The 16,358-nt window shown below is 45.9% G+C and overlaps 2 protein-coding genes across 8 annotated transcripts in view; one reads left to right on the forward strand and one right to left on the reverse strand.

Annotated features, from left to right (window-relative positions):
• Nucleotides 1–1,527, reverse strand: part of NUMA1 (nuclear mitotic apparatus protein 1) — an 89,391-nt gene extending 87,864 nt beyond the window's left edge. For both annotated transcript variants that reach the window (XM_070425522.1, XM_070425523.1), the window contains exon 1: nt 1,238–1,527. The gene's annotated coding sequence lies outside the window, so the exon portion shown is untranslated. The remainder of the gene's footprint in view (nt 1–1,237) is intronic.
• A 199-nt stretch (nt 1,528–1,726) lies between these two features.
• LRRC51 (leucine rich repeat containing 51) lies at nt 1,727–16,147 on the forward strand. Of its 6 annotated transcripts, XR_011472847.1 has the most exons (7): nt 1,727–1,814; nt 7,361–7,443; nt 8,034–8,171; nt 14,006–14,211; nt 15,124–15,272; nt 15,494–15,801; nt 15,909–15,996. XR_011472847.1 is itself a non-coding variant. In XM_070425544.1 (6 exons), exons 3-6 carry the CDS (start codon nt 8,090–8,092, stop codon nt 15,979–15,981), a joined length of 510 nt encoding a protein of 169 aa, XP_070281645.1. In that variant the 5' UTR covers nt 1,727–1,814; nt 7,361–7,443; nt 8,034–8,089; the 3' UTR covers nt 15,982–16,147. The 6 variants fall into 6 exon arrangements, 5 of the variants coding, with proteins under 5 accessions (XP_070281645.1, XP_070281642.1, XP_070281644.1 ...); XM_070425544.1 differs by lacking the exon at nt 15,494–15,801 and having other exon boundaries at nt 15,909–16,147; XM_070425541.1 differs by having other exon boundaries at nt 15,494–15,992.
• Nucleotides 16,148–16,358: the final 211 nt, after the last annotated feature.

Here is a 16,358-nt window from a genome sequence, read left to right on the forward strand (position 1 = left end):
CATTAAAGCAGGTAAATATTATAACATTGTCAGAAAGCAGTTCCATTCCAGGCAAGAGGAGAGCATAATACAGAGGTCCAAACGGCACTGAATGAAGATGGAAAGGCCAGGCTCCTATCCCCTTTCGGCCCCAAAAAGCTCATTCATTTCAAAGTAAGTAATGACCATGCCAACGTTTCGTATCGCATAGGCATGAGGATACCAGGACAGAAGACACTACCTTAGCTGGGTATTAGGTTTCCAATGATTTTCTCTGAGCACTTTGAAAATGTTATTCCACTGAAATTCTGGCTTTTACTCTTGAAAACTATGCTGACAATTTATTACTTCATTGAAGGTAACTTGCCTTTCTTTCTGATTATTTAAAAGATTTTTTTTTTGTCATTTGTGTTCTGTAGTTTCAATACAGGGTGTGGATTTAATTTTATCCTATTGGAAGTTTATAGTGATTCTTCAACCTGAGTTTTCATATCTTTCATCAGTTTTGTAAATATTCCCCATCATTATCTCTTTAAATAGTGCCTCTCACTACATGTTGACAGAAGGACAACATGCAGACACTCTGAGGACGCGGATGAACACTGCTGCCCCGGGGTGAAGTGAGAGGCGCCCAGAGGGCTCCTTCCCACCCACAGCCTTCACGCGGCCACTTTGCAGTCACAAATCTGCACTCTCCAACACGCTTCCACCAAACACCGTACCTGCCTTGACCCTTAAAACCACCCCAGGAAGTAGGAAACGCAGGTAAATTCGCTGTTTACATACATGAGAAGTGAGGCTTAAAATAAAGTGGCTGGTCCAAGACAACCTGCACCCCCACACAAGCCTCTTTCCTCCCCTCCCGTCCTCATTGAGGCCCAGCCCCCCAAACCCCGGCACAGCCCACCACGCACTAGCTAGGTAACCCTGGCCGAGTTAAACCTCAGATTTCCCCATCTGTAATCAACTATAAGGTTGTTAGGAATATTTCTTAAATGACCCATCTAAAGGGTGTGGCGCAGTGTCTGGCACGTAGTTGCTCAGAAATGTTCATCCCTACTACGTATTACTAATAACAATAGGCAAAGACTTCCCATTACAAGACCCCCCTCGTCACAAGCACTTCAGAAACCTGCATTTCCCCCCGCCCCCCACCGTCCCCCACAAGATCGCCCTCAGACGTCATTTTACAGACACGCCCCCAAACAGGCCGCCCGGCACCTCCCCCGCCGACAGACACCCTCCTCACAAACCTTACCCCGGAGAGATTCTCCTCCACCAGACTCCGTTACGAAAGAGGCCTTCAGCTCGCACCCGCCTCTCCAGCAACCCCTCCAGACCTGGGCATTCCTGGGGGCCCCGAGGCTGAACGCCAGCCGCGGCCCGCGCCGGTTACCGAGCCGCGCGCTCCCGCCGGCCTCCGCTTCCTCCGGATCGAGTTCGACGCGGACTCGCGCCAGCCCTGTGAGCGCACAGTTAGTTTAAACGCTGGCTCCGCCCCCTCGCACGGAGCTCTGATAGGCTCCGGGGGCTGGTGTGCTCGCCGGGGCACGCTTGAGGACCCGGGAAAAGGAAGTGCGAGGGCCACTGGGAAAAAAGAGGGGGTGTCACCACTACCGGCCCCCGGCCCCGACTTGAGGGCAAAGACTACAAATCCCAACACATTCGCGGCCTTGGAGCCCCGCCCCTAACAAACTACATCTCCCGGTAGGCATTGCGGCAGTGCTTTCGGCGCCAGGCCGAGGTGTGGTGGCTTAGGTAGTTACCATGGAGTTGCGCTGGGTAACCCTGAGGTAGTGAGTGGGACGCCGAGGCTAGAGGGGCAGCAGCTGCGGGTGAGTCGGGCGGGAAAATGGGAAAATGGAGAGGGGAGGGGCACTTTCTTTCTCCGGGACCTGAGACACCCCTCTCCCCGCCAAACAAAAACAAAAAAAACTTTCTATCATAGTGAACATGACACAACACCCATATGGGGTAGACGGATTCCAGGGTGCTTAAGAACCTCCCCATCACGAACACGGGGCTCCCTGGTACCCTGGGAGATATGGACACCCTGACATAAGGTTGGTTTTCCTGATGAACTGAGACCCAGGGTCTTCCAGACGCGGGAGTAACATTAGAGTAAATCACGGGCCCTAATACTGGAGACGTAAGAAACTTTATGGGCTTGCACTGCCCCTTTCCTTCCAAGCAGGAAGACCCCGGGGGAGAGCCTCCGTCTCAGTCTGAGCAGGATCTTTCCGCACACTTAGGGCTCCTGTCCCCAAGTTCCCGCTTCCCCCTACACCTCCTCTATGATCTGTTTCTCAAAGCTCTACAGTTAGAGCTTCATTCCTTTTACAGTCTTCATGACCGATCTATTGCATTTAGTAACTTACCCAGCGCTTTCATATCCAGTGTCTCTTTTGAGCTTTGTGAATCAAGGATTTTTATCCCCATTTCACAGATTGGAAAACTGAAACCCAAAGAGGCGCAGTGACTTGCCCAAGGCCACACACCAAGTCAGTGACAGCTAGGACTAGACTCCAGTTCACCAACCCCCAGCCAAGTCTCTAACTTGAGCCTACAGCCTCTCTAGTTAAAGGACTTGTTCCAACAAGTGGGAACTGCCCCAGGGAAAAGAAACCTGTCTGGCCTACATTGGATTATTTGCACTTCAGCCTGAATGAGTTTCAGATCCTTCCTTTCAAGTTTAAATGGGAAAGGGAACTAGAGAGATGGACCACAATGGAAATCAAACAGGAACAGGAAACAGTCTGGCTACACAGCACCCATGTCTGATGCTGCCATGATTAGCTGGTTTCTGGCTGGCTTCTAGCTGGCCCTGATTGTCCACTTACTATCTTAAAGTACCTCCAGGCTTGGTCCTAGGTCCACTTCCTACCTCACTCTATATTCCCTTGTTGGGGATGATCATCCACAACTTCATTTACCATCTGTATGTACACAACTGTCTATCTCCAGCCCAGCTCTCATCTCTAAGCTCCAGGTCTGTATAGCAATTGCCTCTTCAACATCTCCTTCAGGATATGTCAAAGACAAACTAAACTCAACATGTCTGCAACTGGACTCATAATCTCTATGTACTCCAAGCCTCAATTTCTTCCAGTGTTCTCAGCCTCTATCCACCGTTACAGAAGCCAAAGAACCAAGATTTAGCCTGAATACCTCTTACATTTCCCATTCATCATAAAGTCTTGTCAACTTCTCATCACATCCTTCCTGCCTACCCTCCCAGACATTTTGCATACTGCAACCAGAGTAATCCTTTAAAAGTAGAAATTTGATATTGTTCACCTTACCCATCCCACACTCATTTAAAAAGTTATCATGTGGCATCTTATTACTCTTAGCATCAAGCAACATTTCAGCCTGACTCCTGCCCACCTCTCTAGCCTCCAGTCTAACCATAACTTTTTAAAAAATCTTTATTGTTGAAAGTATTACAAATGTCCCCCTCCCATTGACCCCCTCCAGCCTGCTTAACCATACCTTTTATCCCCTCCAGTTATGTGGCCTTTTTAAAAATATTTTTTAATTGATTTCAGAGAGGAAGGGAGTGGGAGAGAGAAACATCAATGATGAGAATTATTGATTGGCTGCCTCCTGCACTCCCCACACTGGGGATCAAGCCCACAAGCCAGGCATATGCCCTGACCGGGAATCAAACAGTGACCTCCTGGTTCATATAGGTGGACACTCAATCACTGAGCCATGCCAGCTGGGTAATATGGTCTTTTTAAGGTCTTCAAAATTTCCAAGTAACCTCTCACCATAGAACCTGTTATTTCCACCTGGAATGTTCATCCCCCCCACCCATCTCCCTGTTAATTTGTGCTTATCCTCAATTTCATCTCTCAATCACTTCTTTTAAAATGTCTTCCCTTAAAATAAAAAAAATAAAATAATTGTTAAAGATAAAAATGTCTTCCCTGACTGCTCAGCAGGTCAGACTCCTCAGTTATAGTAACCTCATGTTCCTCTCCTTTATAGTATTGCTCTGTAGCAATTTTTAATGTATATGTTAAGCACCTACTACTTGCCACCAGGTAGGAATACCATTATGAGAAAAACATGGTTCCTGCCCTGGAGGTCACGGTGGAGTTTACATACAGATAGTAAGCAGATCATCTTAGTGATATGTGTGCTACCCTGGCAGCAAGTATGGGGTATTTTGGGAGCTCTGAAGAGAAGTTCCACATCCAACATTTGGGCATAAGATTAGGCGCCTTAGAACACATGAAAACTGAGCTGGGTCGTGAATTAGCCAGGCAAAAGGAGGAAGAAACTGTATTCCAAACAGAACTAAAAGTAATAGGGCAAAAGGGATGGAGCAGGGGAGACCATACATAGGAATCATCAAGGGAATCAATCAATTTTACCGGGAAAGAGGGTTCACCAAAGAGGATTCCCTAGAGCTGAGTATTGAAACAGGAGAATATTCACTAAGTGGGCATCTGTTTCTTAGAACTGGATGCAGACCATTTTGCCACAATCAATAGAGACCCAGCAGGTCTTTCTGTGCTCGTGACAGACAGGGTTCTATTATTTGTATCTTGGCTTCATGTCTTCTGGTCAGGCACAGGGCAGCAGGCACTCAACAAATGTTTGCAGAATTGAATTGAATACCTTACTGTGAATGAGGTGTGGACTGAAACAGCTGAACCTCAAAGCCAATTGTTAGAATAAGCAGCTTAGTATCAACACTCCTAAAACAGAGATCCTGTATTTGGCAGTTTCTCATTCATTCATCTCACAGATTATTTCCTGAGTACCTATTGTAATAAACCAGGTTCTGTAATACTAGCTCACAGCCTGGACTACTATTTAAATGGAGAAGGTTAATAACCCTTTCCAACTGGCAAATTTATCTGAATACTTAGGGCTCCATTTTTAATACAAACCCAGAAATATGCATCAGGGGCCAGTACTACGCTAAATCAGAAGTTCTTAGGAATTGCACAGAGGTAATCGGATGGTCAAGGAGACTAATGATAAAAATCTGCCCTTAAATATTTTAAGCTAAAATTCATCTTCAGTAGTGCAGAACTCTGGGGTCCCAACCCAGGTCTTACTTTGAGAAAGGTGTCCAGTCTTTTTTTTTTTTTAATTTTTTTTTTCAATTTATTGATTTTTTTACAGAGGGGAAGGGAGAGGGATAGAGAGCGAGAAACATCAATGAGAGAGAAACATCAATCAGCTGCCTCCTTGCACGCCCCCCACTGGGGATGTGCCCGCAACCAAGGCACATGCCCTAGACCAGAATCGAACCCGGGACCCTTGAGTCCGCAGGCCGACGCTCTATCCACTGAGCCAAACCGGTTCTGGCAAAAGTGTCCAGTCTTGCTCAAAGGCATCAAACCTGTTGTAGATTCCCAAGTGGAATGGACTGCTGTCTAGATGAGAACACAAGTAGGGTTCCTCTATTTCTACAAAAGAACAATGCGTTCTTTGTTGTCTCACTGTAGATTTGATATCTAAAAGTCCAGATCTCCCCTAATCAACACCCCATGCCCACCTGGCTAGTTCCACATTAGACAGAGTTGAGTTGTAAGTGACTCAAGCCTGTACTTCCCCAAAGCTCAGTTGAAACTGCTGCTTTTTGAGAGAAAGCCATTCCCTTTTCATTTCTCTAAACCTGAGATTTTGAACTGGTGTGCTGCAAAAATTTTAAAAACATGCAATATCTGACTATTTAGTCAAGGACACTGACCTCTTTTCCCTTAGATTGTCAAGTAAAAAAATGACAGTAGCCAACACAATAGCCATCTGATGTGAATGAATCAAAACTATGTTTTGTTTTGTTGTCAGATTGGAAAAAAATATATTTTTTGGTGTGCCGCAGAACTAGTAATTAGTTTATGTGTGCCATGAGATGAAAAAGGTTGAAAATTGCTGCTCTAAACTTGTTAAACTCTATCTATGCATATGCTAATTCATACAAAAAGTTTTACTTAAACTGTATGTATTAAGCTTAAAATGAATTACAAACTATCAACTCCATAGTTTTTGTTTTATCTTTATAAAATATATTTTTATTTCAGAGAGGAAGGGAGAGAGAAAGAGAAACATCAATGATGAGAGAAAATCACTGATTGGTTGCCTCCTGCATGCCTCCCACTGGGGATTGAGTCTACAATCCAGGCATGTGCAGTGCCCGGGAATTAAACCGTGGCCTCTGGGTTCAGAGGTGGACACTCAACCACTGAGCCACACCAGCCAGGCTCAACTCCATAGTTTTTTAAAAGAAATTCCATATTAAGAACATTTGTGAATTTAATTGTTTCTGCACACAAACTATTTGTTTCTTTGAATCAAATGATGAGAACCACATAACCTAATGTTTCCCTTTTGGCTTTGTTTGCCAGGAATTTCAGAGCTAAATATAGGCCTACTTTCCTAATTCTTTGGTACATCTCTGTCTTCCTTTAATCTGGTTTCTAATCTTCCTCTTCCGTGTTTATATTTTCTACATCCACACTGTCCAGTATGGTAGCCTTTAGTCATATGTGGCTATTGAATACTCGACAGTTTGTCCAAATTGGGATGTGCTATAAAGTGTAAAATACTTCAATTTTTAATATTAATTATATATTGAATGATATTTTGCATATATTGGGTTAAATACAATATATCATTAAATTTAACTTTCCCTGTTTCTTTTGACTTTCTTTTTATTATGGCTATTAGAAAAGTTTATATTACCTATGTGAAAAAATTATATATGTGGCTTGCATTTGTGAAATTCATTATATTTCTGTGAGACAGTTCTTTTCTTTTTAAAAAATATTTTTGATTGATTTTTTAGAGAGAGAGAGAGGAAAGGAGAGGGAGAAGAGAGAGAAAGAAACATCCATGAAAGAGAAACATCAATCAGCTGCCTTGTGCACACCCCGTACTGGGGAGTGAGTTCATAACCCGGGAATGTGCCCTGGTTGGGAATCAAACCGGTGACCTTTTGGTGCATGGGACAATGCTCAATCCACTGAGCCACCTGGACATTTCTTTGGCCAGGCTGGACATTTCTTTTCTACAAATCATCCTGTTTTGAATGTGCTATTTGTAAACTATCTAAAATCCCTTTGGAAAGCAGGTGAAAAAGTAAATGCAAAGGAAGTGATGGCATTGGATAGTGTGAGAAAGGGTAGGTTCACTGGGAAATATACTTGTCCTTGTCAGTCCATTTGTCTTATTTGTGTCACATACAAAACCCTTCTGTATTTTCAGCTGTTCTGGTCAGGTGAGTAGTGTTCTTATGACTCTGCTCAGCCTGTTGAAAAGTTCTCAGCTTTACTTGAGCTAGCAAATTGGGAAGGATCTGATAAGACAATTTACACCACATTTGTAAACTACTGATAACATTGTGTTCACCCCTCTCAAGGGGTATTTCCATTTTAACAGGGAACAATCCCTGAACCCAAAGGAATGAATCCCTAATGGTGGCGTTTCAGGAATCAGTGACAGGTGAGTGACAGTGAGATAGATCCTGGTGTTATGTGTGTGTTTTACATACATATGACTACATTCCGGATGTGGCTGAAAGTAGGGTCTTTGGAAGAAAAGGCAATGGGCTGACAGAGAAAGTAGCAAATTCTGAGCTGGGTCAGACTGCAAAAGGCTATCAGACACCATGCCCTAAGGGGTTTGTTAAGCAATAGAATAACCCAGTTGATGTCACTAGAGGGTAGGTATCAAGACCGTCTCCATGGTAACTACTATGGCTTCAGAGCAGGATTCAGGAGACTATGATTACAGTCCACAACTGACTCACTGGCTTAATTTTGGGCAAGTGCTTTCACTCTGGGTCTCAGTTTCTTCGTCTGGAAAGTAGAAATGGGTGTTATAACAATCAATGAGCTCTAAGGGATGTGAGGTGTTCTGAGAATTAGGAAGTGCCCTATAACTGCAAAGAATCGTATTAGTATCTTAAAATATAAATGCAGCCAGGAAAGCCTGGAGTATAGAAGGTAGAACGCAGGGGTGGAGGGCAATGGGGAAACCTGAGGGCCTATGCCCCTTGTACCTGGAACACCAGCCCTTCTCTGTCCTCCCAGGCTGAACCCGGACTTCCAGGGCCCATGCTTACACCGGACAAATTATGGCCTGAGCTATGAGCACACAGGACTACATGAACACTTCGGTGCAAGAGCCCCCTCTTGACTACTCCTTCCGAAACATCCAGGTGATTCAAGGTCAGCCCACAGAGAACAGCACTCCACTCACCATGGCAGCAGCTGGGTGCGATCCCTAGGGAGAAATCAGTCTTCTTAAAAGCCTGAAGAGATTCTTCCCATATACTTGCAGATTTTGTTGTTGTCCTTTCTGGGAGGAGTAGAAGAGAGGGAGGTGGGAGTGGAAGTGTTTGGCTTTTTAAAAAATTAGCAGAACCTCTGAAAGGAACCAGGGGGCTTCTCAGGGTAATTGATCATCTTCAAAAGACAGGCTACCACAAGAAAGTCAGGTGAAGAAAGCTGGAAAGCCAGTGTGTCACCAATAGTTTTATTCTGTTTTTACCTGGAGAGGAAGAAACTAATGGAAGGAAAACAGCCTGCAGCAGAGTCCTATCTCCTCAGTCAGGACCCAAGCCTATTCTGATCACTGGTAAAACATGGGGGGTCTTGTTATTAACAAACTGGTATGTTTCCAGTATAATACTTACTGACATTTTATATTCATTCCAGTCATATCCAAGTTTATTCCATCATCACCCACACTTATTGCAGGTTCCAGCACTGCCCACGCTAGTTTCTATTCAATGTCTTTGTAAATGGGCAGCTAGTACCTCTCAGAAGGGGACACAGCAGGGCTCTCAAGTAATGTATTTTCAAGGGAATATGCTTCTTCCTAGAGAAGTTCTGCTGTCCCTTGCTTTTGTTATCTGGTCTCATAAATGCTCCAGTATATCTGCCCTCACAGAACACAGGTTGGCATCAATATATCCTAGACCCATTATCTGGCGTTGGTCCTCTTTCTTAGGCAACTGGTGGCCACTTTTAAGTTCAGGAAATGCAAACAGTTATCCAGGGTACTGAATACTACTTGGGTTTGGGCTTAGCATACTGCAGGGGTTGGCATCAGCCACATAGTAACTCATATTTGTTCTTCAGTGATCACACACCCACCTATCGTGGTCTTTATTTTTTATGCATGGTTATCACTTCTGCTTGATGTAGTCCAAGGGTTTTAGCTACAGTGATGGCTACATGCAATATAGCCATAGTGACAGAGAAGGAAGGGAAGTGTGGCTCCCATGTACTCTGGGAATTCCCAGCTCTGAGCAGGGAGATATAGTTTACCCTTTATGGAGTCCTCAGAATGAGGGTAGAGATAAGCTACTACAGCCAAGGATAACTCCACAGCACAAAACATAATTAGTACAGACCCCCTGTTCTTTTTTTTTTTTTTTTTTAATATTTTAATAATTTTTATTTCTTAAAGTATTACAAAGAGTATTACATATGTCTCCTTTTTTCCCCCCCTTGACATTCCCCCGGCCCCGACCCCCTGCCCCCCCCGCCCCGTGTCTTGTGTCCATTGGTTAATCTTATATGCATGCATATAAGTCCTTCAGTTGGTCTCTTAATCCCCCCCCCAACCCTCCCCAGGCTTCCCACTGTAGTTTAACATTCTGTTCAATGTTGCTCTGCTTCTGTATCTACCCCTGTTCATCAGTCCATACTGGTCCCCTTTATTTGTCCCAACCTCACTGGAGTAGTCTCAACCTCACCAGGGCCGTCTGAGCCTCACCAGGGCCGTTTCAACCTCACCGGGGCCGTCCCTACCTCACGGGGGCCGTTTCAACCTCACCGGGGTCGTCCCTACCTCACGGGGGCTGTTTCAACCTCACCGGGGTCGTCCCTACCACACCGGGGCCGTTTCAACCTGACTGGGGTTGTCCCTACCACACCGGGGCCGTTTCGACCTGACCGGGGTTGTCCCTACCAGACCGGGGTCATCCCTACCTCACGGGGGCTGTTTCAACCTCACCGGGGTCGTTCCTACCTCACGGGGGCCGTTTCAACCTCACCAGGGCTGTCCCGACTTCACCAGGGCCGTTTCAACCTCACCGGGGTTGTCCCTACCACACCCGGGCCGTTTCAACCTGACCGGGGTTGTCCCTACCTCACGGGGGCCGTTTCGACCTGACTGGCAGACCCCCTGTTCTTCATTCAACATTTAAATATTTGTTAAGCACCTATTTTATTAAGATCATATATCTGTATCTATGTATGTATGTATGTATATGTGTGTATACATATATGCCAGGCATAGTGCTCCTTGATGAATATTAGAAAGGCAAAGAGAGAGGCACATCTAAGCCCCAAAAGGCCAGTCCCCTCAGGTTTCCCAGAACTATGGAACACTTACTTAAAATTGGGGTTAGAGGACAGGGTAGAGTTTAGGGGTACCTGGTATGCTATTTGGTAATTAATCGATAGATCATAGAATCTGAAATGGCAGTGACTTTAGAAGGCATCCAATCTGTACTACCTCCAACCCATAGTCCTATAACTACTGCTCACCTAGTGTTAAGGGAGTCCCTTACCACATGCACCTACCTATCCCTTCCATTATGGGATGAGAAATGACACAAGGAAGTTCTTCATATCAAACTAACTCCTGACTTCTGGGGACACATGGAAAAGTTGCATGGCAACTCTTCAGAGAGGTGAAGACAGAATCACTTTCTCCCCAGATTTTCCTGTAGCTAGACAACCTCCAGTTCTCTGAGTGTTGATATTTGTGGTCCAGTTTCCAGACCTGCCTTTGCCTAATCTGAAAGGCCGATCCTCAGGTGACAGAGTACCCTGATGGAGACTGAGGGGACCAGTAACTGTTGTGGTCTAGACACCTTGCTTTACCCTTGATATCAGCAGCCCCAGTCAGCCTCAAATTTTAGGCAATGCCATTCCACCAGTGGCTCCTCTGAGCTTGGGGTCAGCCCAGACTTGATGGCATTCCCTAAGCTGCTGCCTCATCACACTGGATGCATCATTGGATGCTAGTCCACATGTGGGCTTTTTATTTCTTTAAATGTTTTTATTGATTTCAGAGAGGGGAGAGGGAGACAGAAACACCAGTGATGAGAATCATTGATCAGCTGCCTCCTGCAAGTCCCCTACTGGGGATTGAGCCCACAACTGGGCATGTGCCTTGACCAGGAATTGAACTGGCAGTCTCCTGGTTCATAGGTCAATGCTCAACCCCTGAGCCACGCCATCCAGGCTATGTGGGCTTTTTAAAAATATGTTTTTATTGATTTTATAGAGAGAGGGAGAGGGATAGAGATAGAAACATTGATGAGAAACATCAATCAGCTGCCTCCTGCACGCTCCCTATTGAGGATTGAGCCTGCAACAGGGACATGTGCCCTGACTGGATTGAACTAGTGACCTCCTGGTTTATGGGTCAAAGCTCAACCACTGAGCCACGCTGGCTAGGCCATATGTAGGCTTATTTTGACATCTTTGTAATTTCATTCCAGGGCTTGCAGTCAGGAGATGTGAGGTTGGGAGGCAGGATTAGGAGTTTCTTCACAAACTGGGGTGCTCCAGTACATTTCTGCCACCTTCCTCCAATCTCACACTCCACCTGGGAGTTCTGCTCACTCTAGGATTAAGACAGAGAGCCATCTGGTGGATGCTGCCTGACATGCAGCTGAGGAGAGGAAGTTAATGTTGGCTGTGGGTGGAAGAGAGGAAGTGTGCCCAAAAAGAGCTGAGGGGAGGATGAAGACAAATTTGCCCAATTCAACAAATACTAAATATTCCCTTCCCCAGAGCAGTTTTATTTTATTTATTTTTTAATCCTCACCCGAGGGTATTTTTCCACTGATTTTTAGAGAAAGTGGAAGAGAGAGGGAAAGAGAGAGGAATATTGATGTGAGAGAACCACATCTATTGGTTGCCTCCTGTAGGAGCCCTAGTCAGGGCCCAGGCTGGAGAGGAGCCTGCAACCAAGGTATGTGCCTTGACTGGAATCAAACCTGGGACCCTTTGGCCCTCATGCCGATGCTCTATCCACTGAGCCAACCGGCTAGGGCCAGAGGCAGTTTTAGACAAGTAACCAAAGGTATAGGGGCCATAGGAAAACTATGGTCACCTCAGCCAGAGCTGGTGTCTGTAAGCTTGGGCAAAGCACATCCTCTCTCTGGACCTCATTTGTCAAAAAACAAAACAGAACGGGAGGCGGGGGACAGTTACAGGGGTGTCCATACAGATGGGTTCTAACATCACTCTATTCTCCTCACCTAAACTTTCTGAAGGTATTGTTTACACTACCTGCTTATATTTCCTTACCTCTTGGACTCACTCCAATCTAGCTTCTGTCCCCAGGTCCTTGCCATTTCATTGAAACAGCCCTCATCAAAGTCACCAGGGACTTCAAATTTTGTTAACAAAATTACTTTTTAATCCTCATCTCCCTAAAACTCACTCCTATAAATATGGATTCCCTGAGCATCTTATAAAACTAACCTCTCATGGCTTGCCCTGTCCTTTCCTGATTATTCGGTACCTTTTTATTTTTAATAGTGTTTTAAAAAATGCTTTCATTCATTTTTAGAGAGGCTTCAAGGAGAGGGAGAGAAACATTGATGAGAATCATCAATCTGCTGCCTCTTACATGCCCCCCACTGGGGATTGAGCCCACAACCCAGGCATGTGCCCTGACCAGGAATTGAACCAGCAACCTCTTGGTGCACAGGACAACACTGAATCCACTGAGCCACGTGGGCTGGGCTCAGTAACTTCTTAAATGGACTCCCCTTCCTCCTTGTGCCTCCTCTCTACTTTTACTATCCCTGAGGACTCGTCCATTTCTCTAACTTGCTCACTCTCTATGCTAATTATTCTCAAGTCTTTGTCTCTGACCTTCATATCCAACTGCCTACTTGGCTTTCCACCTTTTTATACTTAAGGAACCTCAGACACACCAAGGTCAAGTCTAAACTCATTACCTGCCCAACCATGTTTCTCCTTTTCTTAATTCCGTATCAGTTACATCAACCATCAAGTCACTCTGACTGACCTTCATCTCTTGCTTGGATGATTGAAAGAGCCAAATTGGTCTAGTCCCACCCACTCCCTAAAATCCAGACTCTGTACTAAAGCTTCAGTGATCTTTCTTATATGAAAGATTTATCTCTTTGCTCCATAACCTCCCGTAGCTTCCCGTCACCTACGGTAAAGTCCACATTTTCAGCCTGGCATTAGAGGTTCCTTGCCTCCTTTTTCCTCCTTGCCCCTGTGCAGCACATACATGTGCGCCCATGCTGTTCCATACCTCTGTGCCTTTGCCCATGTTCTTCTCACCCTTTCCACCCTTCTCCTAATCCACTGAGATCCAGCTCAGGTTTCACCTTCCCTGGGAAACTTTCATGAGCTCCAGACTAAATTAGGAGCCCCCTCTCCTTCAACAACTTAAATAGCATTTACCACAATACATTGCCAGTTGGTTTCCATCTTGCCCATTTGAGCTCCTCTAAGACATAAACATCTGCTTCATCCCTGCCCTACTACTCACACAAGCATGGCGCAGACTGTCTCTCATATTGTTCATCATTGTATATCCGGTAGCTGGCACATAGTAGTTGCTTAATATTAGGGGGAGAGAGCAAATCAGCATGTGTTACACTGAAGTGAATTCTGTAGGCTCTACCAGTGGATAATTTTGGATTTTGTACCAACAACTCTGGTTTTTAGTTTCCTCATTATAAAATAGAGGAGTGGTTTTATCCCTCTCCCCCCAATACATATACACAGGGTGTACACAGAGGACCCAATAATAAAATAGATATGAGGAGCATGTGACCCAAACCGAGTTTGGGATAGGAAGTCTTTGGCCCTCAGTTCAAGCTTACTGGTTTCTGGGGCCTGAGAGATGGGGGTCTTGAGCTGACAATGAGTAGTTGCACTAGTCAGTCTATGGCCCTCCAGTTAGCTCGCGCTGCTTATTTGCTCAGCTCTCATCCCCCAGAACCAGAAAGGCAAAGATGATATATGCAGACTTCACTTTGTTCCCACAGATCTGATGAGCGAGGAGCCAAGGAAAGGGCAGCGACCACTAAAGCACTCGAAGTCAGGGAAGTCCCTGACCCAGTCCCTGTGGCTGAACAACAATGTCCTCAATGAGCTGAAAGGCTTCAACCAAGTAATTTCACAGCTGCTGCAGCATCCAGAGAACCTGGCCTGGATTGACCTGTCTTTCAACGACCTGACTTCCATTGACCCTGTGAGTTCCCAGTCCTGAGAGTCCAGTCAGGTTGGGCCGGAAGCTGCCCTGTCCAGCCCCCAGCCTTTCCACCTCCCACATTTCATCAAGGAAGTTGTGAGGCATCATGGTACTGTGTCTAAAGCACACAGCTGTTGGCTCAGATGTAGGTTCAAATCCTAGATTTGCCCCTTATAATTTTGGATAACCTTCCTAACCTCTCCAAAACCTCAGCTTCCCTTTCTGAAAAAATGGGGATAATATACCAACATCATAAGTATTTTGAGAATTAAATAAGAATGTATGAAAACCAACTGGCACATAGAAAGCTGAAATAAAATAGAAGCTCTTGTTATTGGGCACCCTCTGTGCCTTGAGCAAAGTTCTTCTGTGGAAGAGGTAGGTAGTAAAAGTACAGCACTTTTTCCATGCACTGACTCAAGTTTTAAGGAATAAATAAAACTGGTCGTCTTGTCCAGGATCCATTGGGGGGGAAGGAGCTAGAGCACAACTTAGAAACTGTTCCCCAGGTGTAGTGATCTCAATTTCACTATTTAAAAAGCTTCTCTTCTGTACCTAGCACAATGCTCTGTATCCCTGTCCCTTGTTTTGAGACTCAGCTCACCAAAGGTCTTCAGTGAAAGGGCAACTAAGGCTCAGGCAGAAGCAGGCGGGTCCAGTCACCTGGCACGTCAGTGACAGTGCTAGGACCCAGGCCCATACTTCCTGCCTTTAAGATCACAGCTCTTTGTGAGTGGGATGCCCTATACCTCTTCAAGGTGAATGAAAGTAGGTTAGTCATTCAATACGGCTGGGAATGAGGGGTGGTGGAGTGGAGAGCAAGTTGTTCCCCAAACTCTACTTGCCCTCAAGTCAGTCCTGAGCACAGCTCTAGAGACCTGTCTAGCCTGCTTTCGGTTTCTTCCCCAACAGGTCCTGACCACTTTGTTCAACCTGAGTGTCCTCTACCTCCATGGCAACAGCATCCAGCGTCTCGGAGAGGTGAATAAGCTGGCCATCCTCCCTCGGCTCCGGAGCCTCACACTCCACGGGAACCCCATGGAAGAAGAGAAGGGGTATAGGTAAGTGCCCTGCCCTGGAGCTAGGCTTCCCCAAGGGAAAGGATGGGAGACAAGGAAAAGAAGTAGAGACCTTTAGGCATTTCCTGCTGTCAGAATAAACTCAGTCTCCCCCAAACTATACTCAGGTCCCTCCGTTCCTGCAATCAGGGGAGACAGCAGCTGGTGGGGGGGGATGGGGTGCTGGTGGGGGGGCTGGCCCCCAGCCCGAGTCTTCCCCACAGGCAGTATGTGCTGTGCACCTTGCCTCGTATCACCACATTCGACTTCAGTGGGGTCACCAAAGCAGACCGCACAGCAGCTGAAGTGTGGAAACGAATGAACATCAAGCCCAAGAAAGTCCGGATCAAGCAGGATGCACTCTGAGGTTCCCAGGACTGCAGCCATCCTGAAGGCCTGAGGACAGCCAGTGTTGGTTTGACAATACAATAAAGGATTTGAGCTGTTCAGCAGATTAGAAGTCACTTGTGCTGTGTAAAAATGCCCCCCAACTCAGGCAGTTGCCACTGGTTCTGGTCTTGCTTCACGAAAGGTAGGCAGGGAGGGAAAGGCCTGTTGGCCTGAGACACAGGAGACCTGGGTTCATTGCATGGCCTTGGGGAACTGATCTCAACTCTGGGTCCTTTTTTCACTCTTCAGATCAGATATCCTGCGATTGAGTTGCTTCACAGAGCACCAGGGTTCTGTGGAGATGCCTCAGAGGCCTCGGTGAGAAAAAGTCAAGAAGATAGGCCGTGAATGCTGAATCCCCCATTTCCATCCAACCAGAGTAGTTACTCTCATGTTGTTTATGTTGGGATTGTGCTTGAGACGTCATTTGATTAAAAAAAAGAACTTCTGCCCTAGCCGGTTTTCTCAATGATTAGAGTGTTGGCCCACGAACTAAAGGATCATGGGTTTGATCCCCGGTTAAGGACACGTACTTCAGTTGCAGGTTCCCCAGCCCTGGTAGGGGCGCATGCGGGAAGCAACCAATTGATGTGTCTCTCACCTCGATGTTTCTCATTCTCTCCAACCTCCCACCCGCTCTCTCTGGAAATCAATGGAAAAAATGTCCTTGGGGGAGGATTAAAAAAGAAAAAAATCTCC

Source organism: Myotis yumanensis, unplaced genomic scaffold, assembly GCF_028538775.1.
Source record: "Myotis yumanensis isolate MYYU_CA2020_CCGP unplaced genomic scaffold, mMyoYum1.0.hap1 SCAF_10, whole genome shotgun sequence".
NCBI lineage: Eukaryota > Metazoa > Chordata > Mammalia > Chiroptera > Vespertilionidae > Myotis > Myotis yumanensis.